Source organism: Geotrypetes seraphini, chromosome 2, assembly GCF_902459505.1.
Source record: "Geotrypetes seraphini chromosome 2, aGeoSer1.1, whole genome shotgun sequence".
NCBI classification, from domain to species: Eukaryota; Metazoa; Chordata; class Amphibia; order Gymnophiona; family Dermophiidae; genus Geotrypetes; species Geotrypetes seraphini.
The window spans coordinates 304,407,528-304,427,494 of NC_047085.1; the positions used below are offsets into that span (position 1 = coordinate 304,407,528).

The window sequence follows — 19,967 nt, forward strand, 5'->3', positions numbered from 1 at the left end:
CCCAGAGTCTTGGGGCAGGACCATGACTCCAAGGCTGGGATTACCCCCCCTCCTCATGGCTTGCATCCGGGGCAGTCCCCCCCCTCGCCCTTGGTACACCACTGTATGAGAGTATCTTAGGGCGAGTGGGAGTTAGGAGTTGAATGCAGCCTCGAAAAAGTGGGCTTTTAGTTTGAATTTGAATACGGCTAGAGACAGAGCCTCACGTAATGATTCAGGCAGTCTGTTCCAGGCATATGGCACAGCAAGATAGAAGGGATGGAGTCTGGAGTTGGCAGTGCAGGAGAAAGGTACGGATGAGAGGGACTTGCCTGATGAACAGAGTTCATGGTTGGAGAATAGGGGAGATAAGTGAGGAGAGATATCGAGGGGCAGCAGAGTGAATGCACTTGTAGGTCAGTAAGAGGAGTTTGAACTGTATTTGATAATGGATGGAGAATCAATGACGTGACTTGAGAGGGGTAATGTGAGTATGGTGGCTCTCGCGGAATATATTTGAAAATATTTACTGCTTTAATTGTATATTGCTTATCTTTGACTTATTCTTGCTGTACACTACATTGAGTGAACTTCAAAAAGGCAGTAAATAAATAATAAGTAAAATAAATATATAACAAAATGTGAACATGGCAGTAAATAACAATATCATATTACTTTACGAAAAAAGATTTCATATTTTGCGGTGGGAAGCTTCAATTTTTTCCTGATGTTTCAAGAGCTACACAAGTTAGACAAAAATAATTTTTGCAGTTTAAGACTAGAGTATTATCTCTTGGAGCTACTTTTCTCTGAAATTCCCATCCATATGTTTGTTAATTTTCCTGATAGGAGTTACTACTACTACTACTACTACTAATCATTTCTACAGCACTACTACACATACACAGTCAGGGGCGGCCCTATAACGAGGCCAACTGAGGTGGCAGCCTCAGGTGGTACTCTTGAAGAAGCGGCATCTTGCTGCTAGCCAGCATACCTGCTGGTTAGCTCTCTATGCCACTCCCCTTCCCAACATCTACCGTAATCGTTTCATCCTCTCCCCACCCCCGATCAGCATTTTTTTTACTTCTCCCCCCCCCGCATCTACCTTTAGATTTGTCAATGGCAACAGTGATTCAGAGCAGCCCTGCTGACCCCGGTGCTTCTCTCCACTGTGGCCTGCCCTCTCTAACAACTTCCTGTTTCCACTGGGGCAGGCTGCAGTGCAGAGAAAAACTGGAGTCAGCAGGGCCACTCTGTGCATCACTGCCACCCCTGATAAATATAAAGGTAGATGCGCAGGTGGTGGTGGTGGTGGAATGGAAAAAAATGCCAATCGGAGGGGAGAGGGTGAAAAGATTAGCTGCTGGGAAGGGGAATGGCAGAGAGAGCCGACCAGCAGGTAGGCTCCCTCAAGATGCCTCTCCCTCAACAGTGCCTGATATTGACTCCGGGGCAGTGGGCTACTGAGGGGCAGGCGAGCGGGGAGCAGTTTGTCCAGGGTGCAGCCCATAAGGGGGTGCTCCGAGGTTCAGCATCATGATCTTCTTCTGGCAGTGGCAGCGTTCACAATTCATTGCTCTGCTGCCTTCCTTTCTGCCAGGTCCTGCCTGGCAGAGGAAGGCCCAAAGCCAGCAAAAGCCACAAGTTGTGAAGATTGTGCTGCTGATGGAGTGTGTGTGTGTGTGGGAGGGGGGGGACAAAGAAAGAGAGAGGGAAGTAGAGGGGAGGGGGAGAGAAATGCTGCACCCAATTAGGGTGAGAGAGGGAGGGAGGGAAGGAAGGGAGAGAAGAAGAAAGAGAGATGCCAGATAATGGGGAAGGGAGGGAAGAAAGGAGATTTCAGACCATGGAGGGGGAGGGAGAGATGCCAGACATGGGAGGAGGGAAGGGAAGGAGACAGAGATGCCAGATCAAGAGAAAGGAAGGAGACAGAGATGCCCAACCAATGGAAAGGAAGGAGAGGAGATGCCCGATAATGGAGGGGGAGGGAGAGAAGGAAGGGAAGGAGAGGAGAGAGATACCAGGGCATTAGAGGAGGGAGAGAAGGAAAGGAGACAGAGATGCCATACCTTGAGGTGGAATGGGAATGAAGGAAGGAATGGAGAAGAGTGTTGCCATAGCATAGGGGAGGGGGTGGAGACAGAGAAAAAAGGAGAGGGGGTAAGATGAAATGAATCATGTACAAAGGACAGAAGGGGCACAGGATAGACAGTTTATGGAAGAGGCATAGAAAGAGAGAAGATGCCATATGGAAGAGAGAGCAGATGGTGGATGGAAGGGGCAGAGAGGATGGACATTGAATGGTAGGGGCAGAAAGAGAGGATGTAAAGTGGATGGAAGAGACAGAGAGAGGACAGATGCTGTATGAAAAGAAGATGATTAAAGCAGAAACAACAAAAGGTAGAAATTTTTTTTGTTGTTGCTTTAGAATAAAGTAGTTTTGTAGCTATACTGATAAAAGTTTAGGAAATGGAAATAAGGCAATCTTTTTATTGGACTAACCCCCCTTCCTCAGGTCAGGACAGGATACCTAAATAGCAATATACAGTACTGACCTGAAGGAGGAGGATTTGGCCTCTGAAAGCTAATTGAAAATGGATTAATGCAATAAAATTGTATTTTCATATTTCCCATTATTTGTTTTATGTCTATTTGTTAATTTGTAAAGTGATGATTTCTATCTCTCAGGTTTTTCAAATTTTCATCTGCTATCTTTATATTTTGCACAATATTAAGGTAGAATAAAGTGTATTATTTGGAATTTATTAATTGAAACATATCAGTTTTGGGAAATATTAATTGCAGATGTCTTTGTACTGTATGCAGTACAAAAATATGGGGCCCCTTTTCAGGTTTTGTATTTCACAAAGTGCCTGGTAGTGGAGAGCTTTGTGTTGCTATTGCTCAGATGACATGAAAATCGGGATTTTTTTTTTTGTATGCTAACCTCCAAAGAGAAATGTTATAGTTCTGATTTGCATATTGTAGAGAAGTGGAATATCAGCTCTCATATAACTAATTTTATTATGGCGTGTTAAACTGAGCTTTCTTTCTCATTTTGCTCCTTGTTGTTTGAGCATCATCTGTCTCCTTTGTGTTTTTGCTGAAAAGTATGTGTGGCGAGAAACATGGTTCTTTGAGTTTGTCTGACAGGATCCATTGTTTTGCTTTAAACATGGGTGACCTGGGCTTACAAGGAGGCTCTTCTATCATTTACTCTGTTACTGAAGCGACTACCCTCTAAGAAGCTGCTGCTATAGGCAGCTGGCCAGTCTTGCCTAATAGTTGGGGCAGCCCTTGGGGGGGGAGGTGCGCCAACTCATCTCTCGCCTCAGTCAGCAGATTGCCTTGCATGCAGTGTTAAGCAAACAACAAAGGGAGAAAACGGTTTGCAGTGCGTATAGCACAAACCAGAAACAAAGAAAGCTGCAGACAGCTGTACAAAGATGCAGGCTAAATTTATTAAAACAAAATCAAGAATGCGGTTAATGTTACCACCTTGAACCAAACCAAAGGACCTGACACGGTCCATGTTTTGGTAAACACGCCTTCATCAGGGGTCCCAGGTGGATAAGGTATCAGATAAAACCGCAGACGAAAAACTTAGCCTGTGCAGTTTTCTTTGTTTCTGGTTTGCATGCAGTGTTATACATCATAACATAGAAGAGATAGTCCCTGCTCAAAAGAGCTTACAATCTAGTTGACAGACAACCTGGACAAGAAGGTGCATCAATACACTGTGCTCATGTGGGGGAATTACAGAGGGAATGGTAAGACAGATATTGGTGCTTGGCAGGTGGGTTGCAGTTTGGAATTGAAAATACAGTAAAACCTTGGATAGCAAGTAACTTAGTTTGCAAGTGTTTGCAAGACAAGCAAAACATTTTATTAAATTATAACTTGATATATAAGCAATGTCTTGCAATACAAGTACTTACAGTATACACACATCACAACTGAGCCGATGATTCTTCTCTCTCTGACGCTACAGGAGTGTAGTGACTGTTCTAAATGAGCGAGGTCTTGCAATACAAGTATGTAAAGTATTTTGTATTACAGTTTTTGGGTTGTGGAATGAACCGTCTGAGTTTCCATTATTTCCTATGGGGAAATTTGCTTTTATATACGAGTGCTTTGGATTACAAGCATGCTTCTGGAATGAATTATGCTCGCAAACCAAGGTTTTACTGTATCTTCATTGAAATGGGCTTTGAATCTGGATTTGAATACTGCAGAGATGGAGCTTGATGTCTTCTTTGAGCCAGATCAGTTTGAAAAACTCTGATTAGAGAAGGAAATTAAAGTGATCAGAGTAGGGATTAATAGTGGAGATTGCCTTTATGGATAACCAGGAATAAATGACTATTATGTTCTGATTGTTAATTGATTTCTTTTGCTTGTATCCTGTTTCTTTTCCCGTGATGTGGGTTAGATTGGGGTTTTTTTCCTTATTTTTAAATTAATATATTACAGACAGTGTCAAGAAAATAAACAAAAAATAATAATATCTTGAGATTTTACCTTGCAATCAATAGCTAAATTTTGTCAGAAAACTGTAATTCTCCCTTTTCCAATGATGAACAGCCTTAACGTATAGAATACCGGTAGCAGTTCCATTATGTATAGATCCATTGTACTTTTGACGGTTTTATAGTGGCTGTGTAGAGGAAAAGCTTGCATGAGATAATTGCTCTCGTCCCTGCTGGCCTTTTCTCCATTCCTCATAGCCCCTCTATGGACGTTCCTTTGTCTTTTCCAGTACTCATGAAGCCATGCGCTGGCCCTGACAGAGAGCTCTCTGTTCCCTCTGCCATAGATTTTCTGCTGGGAATGCCACTTGTGGTACCAGCTATGGTGACATCAGTCTAGCATACTATGAGCAGCAGCCTTTTTCATGACATTAGCCAGAACACAGCCAGAGACGAGCAATCAGAGCAAAGCCATAGTTATATTCCATGGGATTTGTTGCAGGTTGATGATGTCTTGAAGCATGCACCTGCCACCTGGAAAACCAGAGAGAGCACTGCATGGCCACTGAACAAATCAGAAAAAATGCACCTGCAACAGGTATGAAATAAACATCCGCCTCTCTCTAACCTGTCTCATTGCATGTATGTTAACATAAATGCACACATGCACATTTAGATATATGGGGTATATGGGGTAATTTAATAGTCACTTAGTTTTAGGGGACAATATGGCACAGAAATGACAATAGTCTACTCATCGACACTATAGTAGTTTGATCAAAAATTTTAATAATGATTAAATGATATAATTTTTTAATCAACATGAATTGCATTTTAATTGCAGTTCCTAGAACCCTTCCCCCCAATCATATACCCTCTCAAAGCCCCCCCCCCCACTCCCCGAGCATTTAACCTTCTCCTGCAAGTACTGCTAGAGGTCATGGCTGTCATTTTGAACCAGAACCATCAATGACAGTAGTCAATGGGAATGTTGATAGTTGTTTTTTTTGTGAGGAGAGTATGCTCAAGTTTCAAGTTTATTGGGATTTGTTATCTATGCAATATCATATATTTCAATGCCCACACACATACATATAATACATACATATGTATGTGTGTATATACTCACACACATACATATAATTGTCATATATAGAATACACACAAATGGAGGCAGATTTTAGATGGGACCTGGAAAAGAGAATTTACATGCCCAAGTCTGGAGGTGAGGAATTTTCACAGTATTTTACAAGAGGTTCTGCTAAACATAGAGCCTTATGTAAAAGAAGAGCAGGGCTGCATGCCCATCCCCTATCCCCCCCATCCAGAGGTAGCAGCAATTTTAGAAAGTGCACATGAAAGCTTTCCCACAGCATGGCTTTCCATCCCCTTCCCCGCAAACAACCCATGATGGTCCCCCCCCGACGGCAAGCATTCATAAGAATATGCCATACTGGGTCAGACCAATGGTCCATCTAGCCTAGTTTCCTGTTTCCAACAGTGGCCAATCAAGGTCACAAGTACTTGGCAGAAACCCAAATAGTAGCAACATTCCAAGTTACCCATCCCAAGGCAAACATAGCAGACTATGGACATTTCCTCCAGGTACTTGTCTAAAACCCAGTTAAGCTAACCACTGAAACCACATCCTCTGACAATGAATTTCAGAGCTTAATTATTTAATGAATGAAAAAATATTTCCTCCTATTTCTTTTAAAGGTATTTCCATGTGACTTCATTGAATGTCCCCTAGTTTTTGTAAGCAAAGCCATTTTCTCTCTCCGGTTCAGAGAGCAGACATCCTCCTTGATGGTAATCCTACCAAGGAATCCCCCCTCAAAACTTCCTGTTTGGCAAGGGGGTGGGGGAGGAATCATAGAGAGTGCTCCAAGGCAGGCTGCTTGCAGCTCAAGATACTTTTTGCAGGTACCAGCCGTGGGGATTCCAAGGCTGGCAAGGGACAGGAAGTGAGGTAACAGTTTTCCACCAGAGGTGGGAGGGAGGGAGAGAAAAGTGCTATCCCAGGTAGAATCCCATAAATCAGTTGATCCTTTTTTCCCCAGGACTTTTTTTCCCCAAAATTTCTTGACTTGTAGTCAAGTATATATGGTATATACTCGAATACAAGCAGCTTCATTGCATGTTTATAGTGGGGGAAATTTTCATACTGTTGCAGTGCTGCAAAGTCCATAGGTAAATTCTAATAGCGGCCTTTGTAACAATTTTCAAAGTAAAAGTGTGCACATATTTAACCTTTGAAAACTGGCCCCAGAAAAAATGCCCAGTGGGATTTCTGCTTCCTTTTTTTCTGCTGGTACTTTTTTCTGACCAAAACAGGTATGGTTTTGAAAATTCAAAACTACGTACGTTATTCTGTTCCTCAACTGGGAAGTGTATATACTGTGGAACAACAGGCATCCTTGTATCCACACATATAGTGGACAAATTTTAGATAGGACATTTCTGTGGTCAAAGCAATAGGCTGAGAACTAGGGAAGCTAAGGTTAGAAACATAGAAACATGATGGCAGATAAAGGCCAAATGGCCCATCTAGTCTGCCCATCCACAGTAACAATTATCTCTTTCTTTTTCTGAGAGATCTCTCATGCCTATCCCAGGCCCTCTTGAATTCAGACACAGGGCCTCTTCTATCAAACTGCGCTAGCTGTTTGTAGCACGGTGAGCTGTGCTGAATGGCCTGTGCTGCTCCCGACACTCATAGAGTTCCTATGAGCGTCGGGAGCAACGCGGGCCATTCAGCGCAGCTCTCTGCACTAAAAACTGCTAGCATAGTTTGATAGAAGAGGCCCACAGTCTCTGTTTCCACCACCTCTTCTGGGAGACTGTTCCACGCATCTACCACCCTTTCCATAAAAAAGTATTTCCTTATATTACTCTGGAGCCTATCACCTCTTAACTTTATCCTATGCCCTCTCATTGCAGAGTTTCCTTTCAAATGAAAGAGACTCAACTCATGCACATTTATATTACGTAGGTATTTAAACGTCTCTATCATATCTCCCCTCTCCTGCCCAGGGCAGGATTAATTCTTCGAGGGCCCCTAGGCACACAAGTACACTGGGCCCCTGAACCAACCCCATTTATTTACCTGTTTTCTTATTTCTTTATTTCCACTTGTATTTCTTTTTTTCTTTTATTTTAAAATTCAAAACAAACAACAAAGATTACCATACCAGTGCCAGAGTAGTTTTTCTTCTATGCAACCCCCAAACATCTCTGCACAAATCCCCCTTCCCACCTACTTGCCCAGGACTTTAATTCTGAATCCTTTTCATACGTATACAAAAGTGTACTACTCCTATGGGCTCCTTTTACTAAGCTGCGGTAGCGTTTTTAGCACACGCTGAAGAATAGCATGTGCTAACCCCCGCGCTATGCAGAAAAACTAACGCCAGCACTATGGAGGCGTTAGCGTCGAGCGCACATGGTATTGTACACGCTAAAACCACTGGCACAGCTTAGCAAAAGGAGCCCTATATGTTTCCTGTGAACAAACAGACACGTCTTTTTTTTTTCCTTGCATGAATATTTAATTAGTACATTTGATGTTCTATCCTGTATCCAGTGAAGTGACTTCTAAATTTCCTACACATCATTCCAATGTATATCTTCCCTCTGCATCTCTATCTATCCTGCCTAGCATCTACCCTCTGTGTCTTGTCCCTTTGTACCCGTGTGATTATTATTGCCCTTCTGTGTCCCCATCCCCTTTCCATCCAGCATTCTCCCTCTGTGTCTGTCCCTATCCTCTATGCACAATATCTCTTCTCTGGGCATCATCTCTCTATTCTTTTCTGTCCGCAGCCCCCACCCCCCACCCTGTGGCTTATATGCTTTCCTCTCTCTTCCCCTGTTGTTAGCATCTCTCCCAATTCACTCTCTCTGCCACCTTCTCCACTGCCCTCCCCACAGTCCAGCAGATTCTCTCCTCCCTCCCTCCAGGTCCAGCAGCAGCTTTCCCTTTCTTTTCCTCTGTCCAGCAGCAACTCCCCCTTCACCATCCTCCATGTCCAGTGTGGCAACTCCCCTGACCAGCAGAAGCAGTGCCCCCCATTTCCACCCACCCCCCCAACCAGCTCTTGCTCCCCCTTTTCCTTCCACTCCTAACATCAGCAGCTCCCCCTTCATCATCCTCCATTTCCAGTACAGTGTGGCACCTCTCAATCCTACCCCAACCAGCAAAAGCAGCTCTCCTTTCCCCCTAACCAGCTCTTGCTCTCCTTCCCCTGTTCGCCCTACCAGCAACAGCTCCTCTCTCCATCTCCAACCAGTGGCAACAGCACCTTCCCTTACCTGGACTAGCAGCAGCAGCAGCAGCTCAATGTTTTAACTTGCCTGCAGCAGTGTCAGTAGCATCAGCACAATGATTCACTTTGGCTGCCTTGGGTCCTTTGATGGTTCATGTCCGCCTATGAGGAAAGAGGAAGTTGCATCATCAGAGGCGGGCCGTGACTCAGCAAAAGCCCCAAGGCTGCCTAAGTAAGTTGCTGCTCTGACGCTACTGGCATTGCTTCAAGCAAGTTAGAATACTGAGAGCTGCTGGGAGGGGAGGGGAGGAAGCCACTGTAAGTCTGGAGGCTGGGAAGAGAGAGCCACTGCTATTCGACCGGGTTGGGGGGAAGGGCAGTGAAGACAGGAAAGCATAATGGCAGCTGCTGCACAAGAGGGAGAAGGAAGGAAGGAGGGAGGGAAACATGCGGGTGCCCAGCTCATCGGGCCCCTCTGACCTCCTCGTGCCCAAGGCACATGCCTACTGGCCCTACCCTTTAATCCGGCCCTGCTCCCGCCTTTCCTCCAAAGTATACAGATCTTTAAGTCTGTCCCCATACACCTTATCACGAAGACCACACATCATTTTAGTAGCCTTCCTCTGGACTGACTCCATCCTTTTTATAACTTTTTGAAGGTTTGGCCTCCAGAATTGTACACAATATTCTAAATGAGGTCTCACCAGAGTCTTATACAGAGGCATCAATACCTCCTTTTTCCTACTAGCCATACATCTCCCTATGCACCTAGCATCCTTCTAGCTTTCGCCGTCACCTTTTCAACCTCTTTGGCCACCTTAAGATGATCAGATACAATCACACTCAAGTCCCGCTCTTCCGTCATGCATATAATTTCTTCACACCCTAAACTGTACCGTTCCCTCTGATTTTTGCAGCCCAAATGCATGACCTTGCATTTCTTAGCATTAAATTTTAGCTGCCAAATTTCAGACCATTCTTCAAGCTTCACCAGGTCTTGCTTCATGTTATTCACACCATCTGGCATGTTTGCTCTATTGCAGATTTTGATATCATCCACAAAGAGGCAACTCTTACCCGACAACCCTTCAGCAATATTTTTTATAAAAATGTTAAAAAGAACAGGCCCAAGAATAGAACCTTGAGGCACACATCCCTTTCCTCAGAGCAATCTCCATTGATCACTACCCTCTGTTGCCTTCCACTCAATCAGTTCCTGACCCAGTCCGTCACTTTGGGACCCATCCCAAGGGCACTCAGTTTATTTATTAGACATTTGTGTGGAACACTGTCAAAGGCTTTGCTAAAATCTAAATACACCACATCTAATGCACATCCTCTATCCAAATCTCTGGTCACCCAGTCAAAGAAATTGATCAGATTTGTCTGACAAGACCTACCTCTAGTGAATCCATGTTGCCTCCAGTCCTGTAATCCACAGAATTCCAGAAGCTTGCCTATTCTCTGTTTTAAAAGCGTATCCATTAATTTGCTTACCACAGAAGTCAGATTTACCGGCCTGTAATTCCCTACTTCTTCCTTACTTCCACTTTTGTGTAGAGGGACCACATCTGCCCTTCTCCAGTCCTCCGGTACCACTCTCAACTCTAGAGACTCATTAAAAGGTCAGTCAGCGGAGCTACCATAAGTTCCCTAAGTTCCTTCAGCACCCTCGGATGTACACCATCCGGCCCCATTGCTTTATCTATCTTTATTTTAGCTAGCTCCTCATGAACACAACCCTCTGAAAATCGATCATGGTCTATTACTCCTCCATCCCTATTCACGTTTGTCTTCTGTGGTCCTGCTCCCAACGCTTCAGCTGTGAACAGAACCGAAATATTTGTTAAGCGATTCGGCCTTTTCTTTATTAGCTTCTACATATTTCCCCCCTTTACCTTTGAGTCTCACAATGCCACTTTTGCAGTTCTTCCTATCACTAATATATCAAAAAAATGTCTTGTCTCCCCGTTTTACTCTGTCAGCTATTTTTCTTCCATCCCACTGTGGATTCTTGTGACTTGGGCAGGTCACTTAACCTTCTGTTGTTTCCATTATAAGCCCTCTGGAGACAGAGAAATACCTAATGCATCTGAATGTAACTCACCTTGAGAAAAGGTCTGATGTGTTTATGTAATGATTAATTTTGTAATGGAGAATTTTTAGCTGCATGTATAAATTATGATTCATTGAGATCTGAGTGTTTTATTGGTTTGCCGTTAGAATTGTTATTATTGAGATGTCTGTTATAATATTTATGAAGAATAAAAGTAACTTTTGTTTTTAATCTTTCCTCTCCTATTTTTAAATGGAGTTGTTTTCTTGATGAATGCAAATTACACATTGTAAACCGCTTGGATCCTTTTAGGCCGTTATGCGTATATAAAGTTTTTAATAAACATAAAACACTATTTTACCTGTGGAACTGGCTTTCATGGCCATCTCATAGTACTGAACTTGTGCAAGCACATCTAGTACAGAGAAAACATCACAACAACAAAAAAAATTCAACAAAAAAATCTTAACACAAATAGGTAATCAGCAAAACCAACAAATAATAAAGTGGCATTGTAAAGAGGCAGTCGTGTTGTACTGTAAAAAGCTGAAATAACTCACACGAACATAAGAGTTGCCGTACTGGGATAGACCAAAGGTCCATCAAGTCCAGAACCCTGTTTATAATAGTGGCCAATCTAGGTCACAAGTACCTGGCAAGATCCCAAAAAAAAACAATGCACACATAATCAAAACTCCAAATACTTACAGTGAGCTAAGTTCCATACATCTCCACAAACACAATACCAACAAATTTTTAGATTGAATCAGGTTGGGCAGACTAGATGGGCCATTCAGGTCTTTATCTGCCGTCATCTACTATGTTACTATTTTACCCTCGTTTGAAATAGAATGTTATGTTATGTTAATCAGGTCTTCTATTCTGCCTTTTACTCTTCAAGAAATTCCTGCAAACAACTTAATTCCACAAGACTCTTCCCACTTCCCAATATCACTCCCTAATAGCTTCCCGATTCCCCAAAGCAACCTCATCTACTCCGTATCTCCTCTAGAAATTACCAGATATCTTCTTCATGTAGTACCTTTATTGTAATTCTTTTGTAATCCGCCTTGAACCGTAAGGCAATGGTGGAATAGAAATCTCTAATATAATGTATTCAGACGTGTCTTTTTTCAACATCAAGTGTGTAGACCAAAGGACTCAGGCACTGCACACTGCAAATAAAATCAATACAAAAAGCTTATCCTTCCGGCTTCCTGATGTAGCTTAGCAAAACACAGACTGTGTTGGAGCCTTGAACTGACCTTTTCAGATAAGTGGTCAACTGTTAAACAGCTTTTGTCACTCCAGTAGAAGCAAGAATCCTTGTTCCATGCAATGTGTTATGATTAAAATTCAAGCACCTTTCCAGCGACATTGTACCGCTGCTGTAGCGCCTTACTGAAGAGCTTATGAGAATATTTAAAAGCCTTTAAATGTTATATGATGATATTATTTGAGAAACTTGCCCAGTATTGATGGGGGGGGGGTCTTTTGTGTTTTGTTCTATTTTGAAAGTATTGCCCCCTCAAGTGGACTGTAATTTAAAATCCCCGGTCTGTTTGAATCAAACTTGCATCCATCTTTGGCATTAACTTAACATTCAATTTTTCCATTTTTCTCAAAATCTACGCTTCCTTCCCTTCCTATCTCTCTCTCCTTCCCTCCCTATTTCCATGGTCTGACATCTCTCTCCTTCCTTCCTTCCTTCTCCCCCAGTGTAACATTTCTCTTTCTCTTTCCCTTCCTCCTTTCTGCCCCCTGCAATCCATCTTCCTTCCTTTCCTTCTTTCTCAGCCCCCTCCCAGTCCAACATTTCTCCCTCCTTTTCATCAGTCCAACTTTTTTTTCTCTTTTCCTCCTGCATGCTTATCCTCTGGTCCTCCTTCCTTCAACCAAACAACATTGCTCTCTCTCTCCATGAGTCCAACTTTTCACTCTCTAAACTCTCCCCCTTCCCCAAAACATTTCTCCTTCCCTTCTTTCTGTCCTCTCCATCCATCATGCCCTCTCCATGAGTCCAACACTTTCTGCTTCCTGCACGCTTTCTCTTTCTGTCCTTGCCTCTTCCCTCAGTGGCAACTCTCTTTCCCACCCCCAACACAACATGCTCTTCCCCATGCACCATCTCACCCTTCCACCCTCCCCTCCAGTGTGTAGCATCTTTCTTTTGCCTCCCTTTCTGCCAGGTCCAGCAGCACCTCTTCTCCCTTCCTTTTACCTCCCCCTTGTCCAGCAGTACCCCTTCTCCCTTCCCTGCTCCCCCTGTCCAGCGGTACCCCTTCTCCATTCCCCCTGTCCAGAAGTACCTCTTCTCCATTCCCTGCTCCCCTTGGCAGCAGTACCCCTTTCTCCCTTCCTTCCTCCCCTCCTGTCCAGTAATACCTGTATTTTGCAGCCGCAGTCTTGTACGCGAGCTCGCACAATGGGAAAGAAGAGAGGCTCCAGCGTCAGCTAACTTGCAACTTCCTGCAGCCATCATGTATGCTGGGACTCCTGCCTTTGTATATCTGCTGGATACGCAAAGGCAGGAGTCCTGGCATATGCGATGGCAGCAGGAAGTTGCAAGTCAACTGACACCGACGCCTCTCTTCCTGCCCAGAGTGCGAGATTGGGTACAAGACTGTGGGCCGCAAGTTTGAGACCCCATTGACGGATATTGTCTTAAATGTGAGGAAGCAGAGGGCCCCTTGAAACATTGAATATGGGAATCTCCAATAATCCAAGACTTTTGGAACACTATATGGTTACATTTAGGTCATGTGTATGGCTGAACATTTACAGTTACACCCTGACAAAGTCTGTTGGATATAACAGATGATATTGTAAAGGCCCTCCAGGTATCTTCCATATTTCTCTGTAAAGCCTATCTAATGTTTAAATGTTGCATTTTGTTAAAGTTGATAAAGGACTCTCCTCCAACTTTATGGCAATGATGTATACAAATACATGAACTGTTGCACAAAGAGAGACTTTCTGTGGACACTACAAGTTTAAATTCCAAAAATCATTTTTTGAAGCTCTGGGGGGTCTTATTTGAGTACTTTTATCAGTGCATATGTGTTCCTCATTGTTAAATTATTTGGAGATATCAGTATTGCTTATTCTTTGGAGAAACTGAGACAGGACCTTGAGTAGTCTCCCAAGAGGAAAGGATTATATTTTGATTGGAGGATTCGGTTGGGAGAGTAGGGATTTAATAGCTCAAAAAGCACATTTACTTACCGTAACAGGTGTTATCCAGGGACAGCAGGCAGCTATTCTCAACATGTGGGTGACATCATCCACGGAGCCCGGATGCGGACAACTTTGCAAGCTGATTTGCTTGCAGAACTTAGAAAGTTCTCAACTGCCGCATTGCGCATGCGCGAGTGCCTTCCCGCCCACACAAGGGCGCATGTCTCCTCAGTTCAGATAGCTAGCAGAGAAGCCAACCCGGGGAGGTGGGTGGGTTGTAAGAATAGCTGCCTGTTGTCCCTGGATAACACCTGTTATGGTAAGTAACTGTGCTTTATCCCAGGAGAAGCAGGCAGCCTATTCTCAACATGTGGGTGACCTCCAAGCTAACTAGTATGGGATGGAGGGAGAGTTGGCAATTTAGGAGAATAAATTTTGTAACGCTGCCTAGCCAAAATGGCCATCCCGTCTAGAAAAAGTATCCAGACAATAATGAGAGGTAAATGTATGAATCGAGGACCAAGTGGCAGCTTTGCAGATTTCCTCAATAGGAGTAGATCTATGGAAACCTACTGATGCCACCATGGCTTTGACTTTGTGGGCTGTGACTCGACTGTAGATGCAGTCCAGCCTGAGTATAGCAGAAAGAGATGCAAGCTGTTAACCAGTTGGAGATGGTGTGCTTGGAAATCGGGTGTCCCAACTTGTTTGGATCTAAGGAGACAAAAAGTTGAGGAGCAGATCTATATGGTTGAGTGCGTTGCAAGTGGAAAGCCAAAGCACGCTTACAGTCCAGAGTATGAAGAGCTGTTTCTCCAGTATGAGAATGAGGCTTTGGAAAAAACACTGGAAGTACAATTGATTGGTTGAGATGAAATTCTGAAACCACTTTAGTTAAGAATTTAGGATGAGTACAGAGGACCACCTTGTCATGATGGAATACTGTGAAATGTGGGTCTGCTACTACAGCTTGCAACTAGCTGACCCTGCGAGCAGACATAAGAGCAATGAGAAAAACCACTTTCCAAGTGAGATATTTCAGATGAGCCGAATCCATTGGTTCAAAAGGAGGCTTCATCAATTGCGCAGGAACAACATTGAGATCCCAAACCGCTGGAGGAGGTTTGAGAGGTGGTTTGACATTGAAAAGTCCTTTCATAAATCTGGAAACCACAGGATGAGCAGAAAGGGGTTTCCCTTCGATAGGCTGATGAAAAGCAGCAATTGCACTGAGGTGGACTCGAATGGATGTGGATTTGAGGCCTGATTATGATAAGTGGAACAGGTAATCCAAAACTGAAGACAAGGAGGTAGATTGAGGCTCCTTGTGATGTATGGTGCACCAAGCTGAAAATCTAGTCCATTTCCGATTGTAGCATTGTCGAATGGTAAGCTTTCTAGAAGCTTCTAAAATGTCCTGCATAGATTGAGAAAACTGTAGAGTGGCAGTTAGGTTGAGGGGTACCAAGCTGTCAGGTGCAGAGACTGCAGGTTGGGATGAAGTAGAGACCACTGACTCTGTGTAAGGAGAGAGGGAAAAACTGGTAGAAGTAGTGGCTCCCTGCTTCTGAGTTGAAGTAGAAAGGAGAACCAAGGTTGTCTGGGCCATCGAGGAGCTATCAGAATCATGTAGGCATACTCCTGTTTGAGTTTGACAAGAGTCTTGAGAATCAGAGGAAAAGGAGGGAATGCATAGAGAAACTGATTTGTCCAGTCCAGAAGGAAAGCATCTGCCTTGAGGCAATGAGGTGAGTATATCCTGGAACAGAACGGAGGCAGTTTGTGGTTGTGGGGAGACGCAAAGAGATCTATCTGAGGAGTCCACCACTGAGAAAAAATGTGATGGAGAGGCGAGGAATTGAGTATCCATTCGTGAGATTGCAGAAGACGACCCAATTTGTCTGCCAGACAGTTTTTCTCTCCTTGAATATAAACTGCTTTCAGGAAGGTGTTGTGATGGATTGCCCAGTGCCACACCTGTTGAGCTTGCTGGCAAAGAGGGAGAGATCCTGTTCCTCCCTGCTTGTTGACATAGCACATGGCTACTTGATTGTCTGTTTGAATGAGGACTACCTGGTCGTGAAGAAGATGCTGAAAAGCTTTGAGAGCATTGAAGATCACTCTGAGTTCCAAGAGATTGATATGACACTGACGATCCGTGCTGGACCAATGGCCTTGAGTACAGAGACTGTCGAGATGAGCCCCCCCAAGCATATGTCAAGGAATGATGAGGGGGCATTTGAAACATTAAACCTTTGGAGAGATTGGAAGAAAGCATCAATCAGTGGAGAGACTGTCTCAATGAAGAAGTGACTGTAATGTGTTGAGAGAGTGGGTCGCAAGCCTGCGTGCGCCCACTGAGATGCCAAGGTCTACTGAGGAATTCTAATGTGAAGTCTGGCAAAATGAGTCACGTGAACTGTCGAGGCCATGTGACCTAGGAGAACCATCATGTGTCTTGCTGAAATCGTAGTCAAGGAAGACACCTTGTGGCAGAGACAAATAAGCTGGTTTCTTAGGAGGCGCTCTGGTATAAGGAGCTGCCCTTTGGGAAACGCTGCTGGTAAGTTGGTATAGGCCTGAGACCCTTAGAGGTGGAAAGCGAAAGCTTAGGCTTAGGACGAATGATGGAAACAAATGACTTCTCATGTTCAGACAACTTCTTAGTGGCCTCCTCGATGCAGTCATCAAACAAGTCATTGCCTTGACCAGGAATGTTGGCGAGGCAATCCTGTAGATTAGGGTCCATGTCAACAGTGCGAAGCCAGGCAAGCTGGCGCATGGCCACTGAGAAGGCGGTGACCCTCGAGGAAAGCTCAAATGCATCATAGGAAGATTGAAGGAGATGCATGCAGAGTTGATTCAGAGTAGTAATGGTATTCTGAAAACCTGTAAGACGGTGTTGAGGAACATACTTGAAATATGCAGGCAGTGTGTCAACCAGATGCTTGAAATAAGAAATGAAGATAAAATTGTAATTTAAAACCCTGGTTGCCATCAGAGAATTCTGATACAAACGGTGTCCAAACTTGTCCATGGTCCTGCCCTCTCTTCCAGGAGGGACAGTGGCATAAACCTTGGAAGGGTTGTTCCTTTTCAAAGAGGATTCCACGAGAAGGGATTGATGTGATAACTGAGACTTTTTGAAGCCCTTGCAATGGACCATTCTGTAACGGGATTCCAGCTTTCTTGAAACAGCAGGAATGGAATAAGGTGTTTCAAGGTTCCTCTTGAAAGTTTGAGAAAGAAGTCTATTAATGGGTATTTAAAGAGACTCCGTAGGAGGTTGAGACATGCCCATCTCTTCTAAATACTCAGTAGTGTATTTGGAATCCAAATTTATCTTGAGTTTCTTACTCATTTGACGTAGAAAAGTAGAGAAGGATATCTGACCTTGAGGGGAAGGTGACCTCGAAACATCTCGAAGAGCAGAGAATGAGGGTGAAGCTTCCCTGGAGTACTCACACCTGAGACCTGAATGTGCAGGTGTAGACGACTCACTGAAGAAGAATCCCTCGCAGGAGAAGCAGATGGAGGAGGTGTCCTCGGCTTCGGAGTAGAAAGCCTCGAATAGCCTTGAGGTGTAGAGAGACGAGGCGTGTCTCGAGAAGAGGATCTGTACTTCGATAGATGCCTCGACTGTGCCTCAAACCAGGCAGGTCTCGCTGAGAAGAAAGTTGAGCGGTCTTTGTCCTTTGCCTCGGGAAAGGAGATGTCTTATGCGAGGAACGAGGGCTGGAGGCTGGAGATCGAGACACCACAAAAGATTGAACTCCTGGTGTCAAGGCATCTTGAGACACTGACAAGGACTCGGCTCCTTGAATAGCATGCTTATGCTCCAGATGAGACACTCGCAAAGAATCAAGTCCTTGCATACTGAGAGTGGAATCCTCTCAAGGCACTCCCAAGGATTCGACTCCTTGGGCTAGATTCACTAAACCTCCAAACCGTGTGCGATCCGTTTCCATTTGCATGCCGGCTGACTAATTCATTAAAGGCCTGGGACAATCGTTAACACGCCCCTACCCATGGCCAGAGCAATCCCCGCTCATGCGCACACCCTGATAATAGTGACAGGAGAAGCAGCCTCCTGTCACTGCTGTCAGAGCTCAGCCCGATCTCTCCTGCCTGCCCTGCTCTTCCCAGATCTCTATTGCCTGCTCCCAGAGGCAGAGAGCAGGAGAGTCCAGTGAGCAGGCAAGAGATATCGGGGCAGGCAGGAGAGCCGACACCAGCCCGACACACCGGCCCTGCTCAACACCCCACACCCCCACCACCAGCCCGGATCTCTCCTGCCTGCCTTGCTCTGATCTCTCTTGCCTGCTCGCCAGACTCTCCTGCTCTCTGCTGCCATTCCCTATAATGTAAGCCCATGGTTTTAAAGCAGGCCTGCACTGCGGGGCAACGGCGGCAGAGAGCAGGAGAGTTGGGGCAAGCAGGCAGGAGAGTCTGCAGTAGCCCGACACCCCCTGAATTAACCCTGACCGGCCTCTCCGCCTTACCCACGACCGGCCCACCCCTAGTCGGGCTCGGCCCACCCGCCCTGCATACCTTTAAAATTGTTGGGAGCAGAAGGGGTGCCCGATCCCGCCTGCTCCTTAGGGCAAGGCTCCTCTTCGGCAGCAGGAATGGGGTGCTCGGTCCCTCCTGCTCCTAGGCTTCCATCTTCGGGAGCAGGAGGAAGCATGAAGTCCTCTTGCTCCTGCACCCCCGCGGGCCGCTGCGCATTAGCGGCCTTAGGCCATGGCCTGGCGCATCACCTGATGCACAGGGAGTGGCCTAAGGCCTTGATTGGCTGAGGCACCTCGGGTTCCTCCCCCCTTGGGAGGAGACTGAGGTGCCTCAGCCAATCAGGGACTTCCTTAGGCTCAGCCCTAAGGAAGTCTCTGATTGGCTCAGGTGCCTCAGGCCCCTGCCAAGAGGAGAGGAACCCGAGGTGCCTCAGCCAATCAGGGCTGGGTGAAGAAGAACTTCCTTATGTTCGTACAGAATCTATCCCCTTTCAATTTTAGGCAGTGCCTTCTCATTCTCCCTACCTTGGAGAGGGTGAACAACCTGTCCTTATCTACTAAGTCTATTCCCTTCAGTATCTTGAATGTTTCGATCATGTCCCTTCTCAATCTCCTCTGTTCAAGGGAGAAGAAGCCCAGTTTCTCTAATATTTTGCTGTACAGCAACTCCTCCAGCCCCTTAACCATCTTAGTCGCTCTTCTCTGGACCGCCAAAGAATTTCTCCATCTGAACTCGATGATGCTTGCGGGCTCGAGGTTGAAGGGTAGCACAGCGAGTACACGACTCCAGACGATGGTCAGGTCTCAAACACTGAATACACCACCTATGTGGGTCAGTGAGGGAGATCATGCGCTGGCAACGGCTACACTTCTTGAAGCCTGTGACCAGCCTGGACATAGGCAGGAAGATGGCCTCAGCGAAATCAAAACCCTGCGGCGGAGGCCACAAAGAAGGCCCCGCCGTGACAAAAGAAATAAAAGTAAAATTAAAGTCTTTTTTTTTTTTTAACGCGCAAAGAAAAAACACAGCAACCCTGAAAAATAACAAACACGAGTCACGGTGAGAGAAGGCACGAAGTTTAGAACTGAGTCTAGCACAGATCATCAAAATACACAACTTCTCGGCACCGTGGAAAACAGAGAACTGAGGAGACACGCACCCTTACGTGGGCGGTGTGAAAGTCGCAAACTTTCTAAATTCTGCAAGCAAATTAGCTTGCAAAGCTGTCCACATCTGGGCTCCGGGCATGACGTCACCCACATGTTGAGAATAGGCTGCCTGCTTGTCCTGGGATAAAAATTAAGCTTGTTTTTACAAAGCCATGGTAGAGGTTTTTACTGTGGGCTGGTGAGGTAAATGCTCCAACTCTCATAGAATTCCTATGAGCGTCAGTGCATTTATCTCGCTGGCCCTTGGTAGAAACCTCTACTGTAACTTTGTAAAAAAAAAGCCCTTAGGTTGGTTCTACGTTGTTTATTTTACTGTTTGTTCAATATATGGCAT

The 19,967-nt window shown here is 45.0% G+C and overlaps 1 protein-coding gene across 1 annotated transcript in view; it reads left to right on the forward strand.

Annotated features, from left to right (window-relative positions):
• The window catches only part of TRIOBP (TRIO and F-actin binding protein), a 287,725-nt gene that overhangs the window by 141,317 nt on the left and 126,441 nt on the right, over nucleotides 1-19,967 (forward strand). The window contains exon 13 of the mRNA XM_033929925.1: nucleotides 4,954-5,049. Coding sequence (XP_033785816.1) covers nucleotides 4,954-5,049 — 96 coding nt within the window. The remainder of the gene's footprint in view (nucleotides 1-4,953; nucleotides 5,050-19,967) is intronic.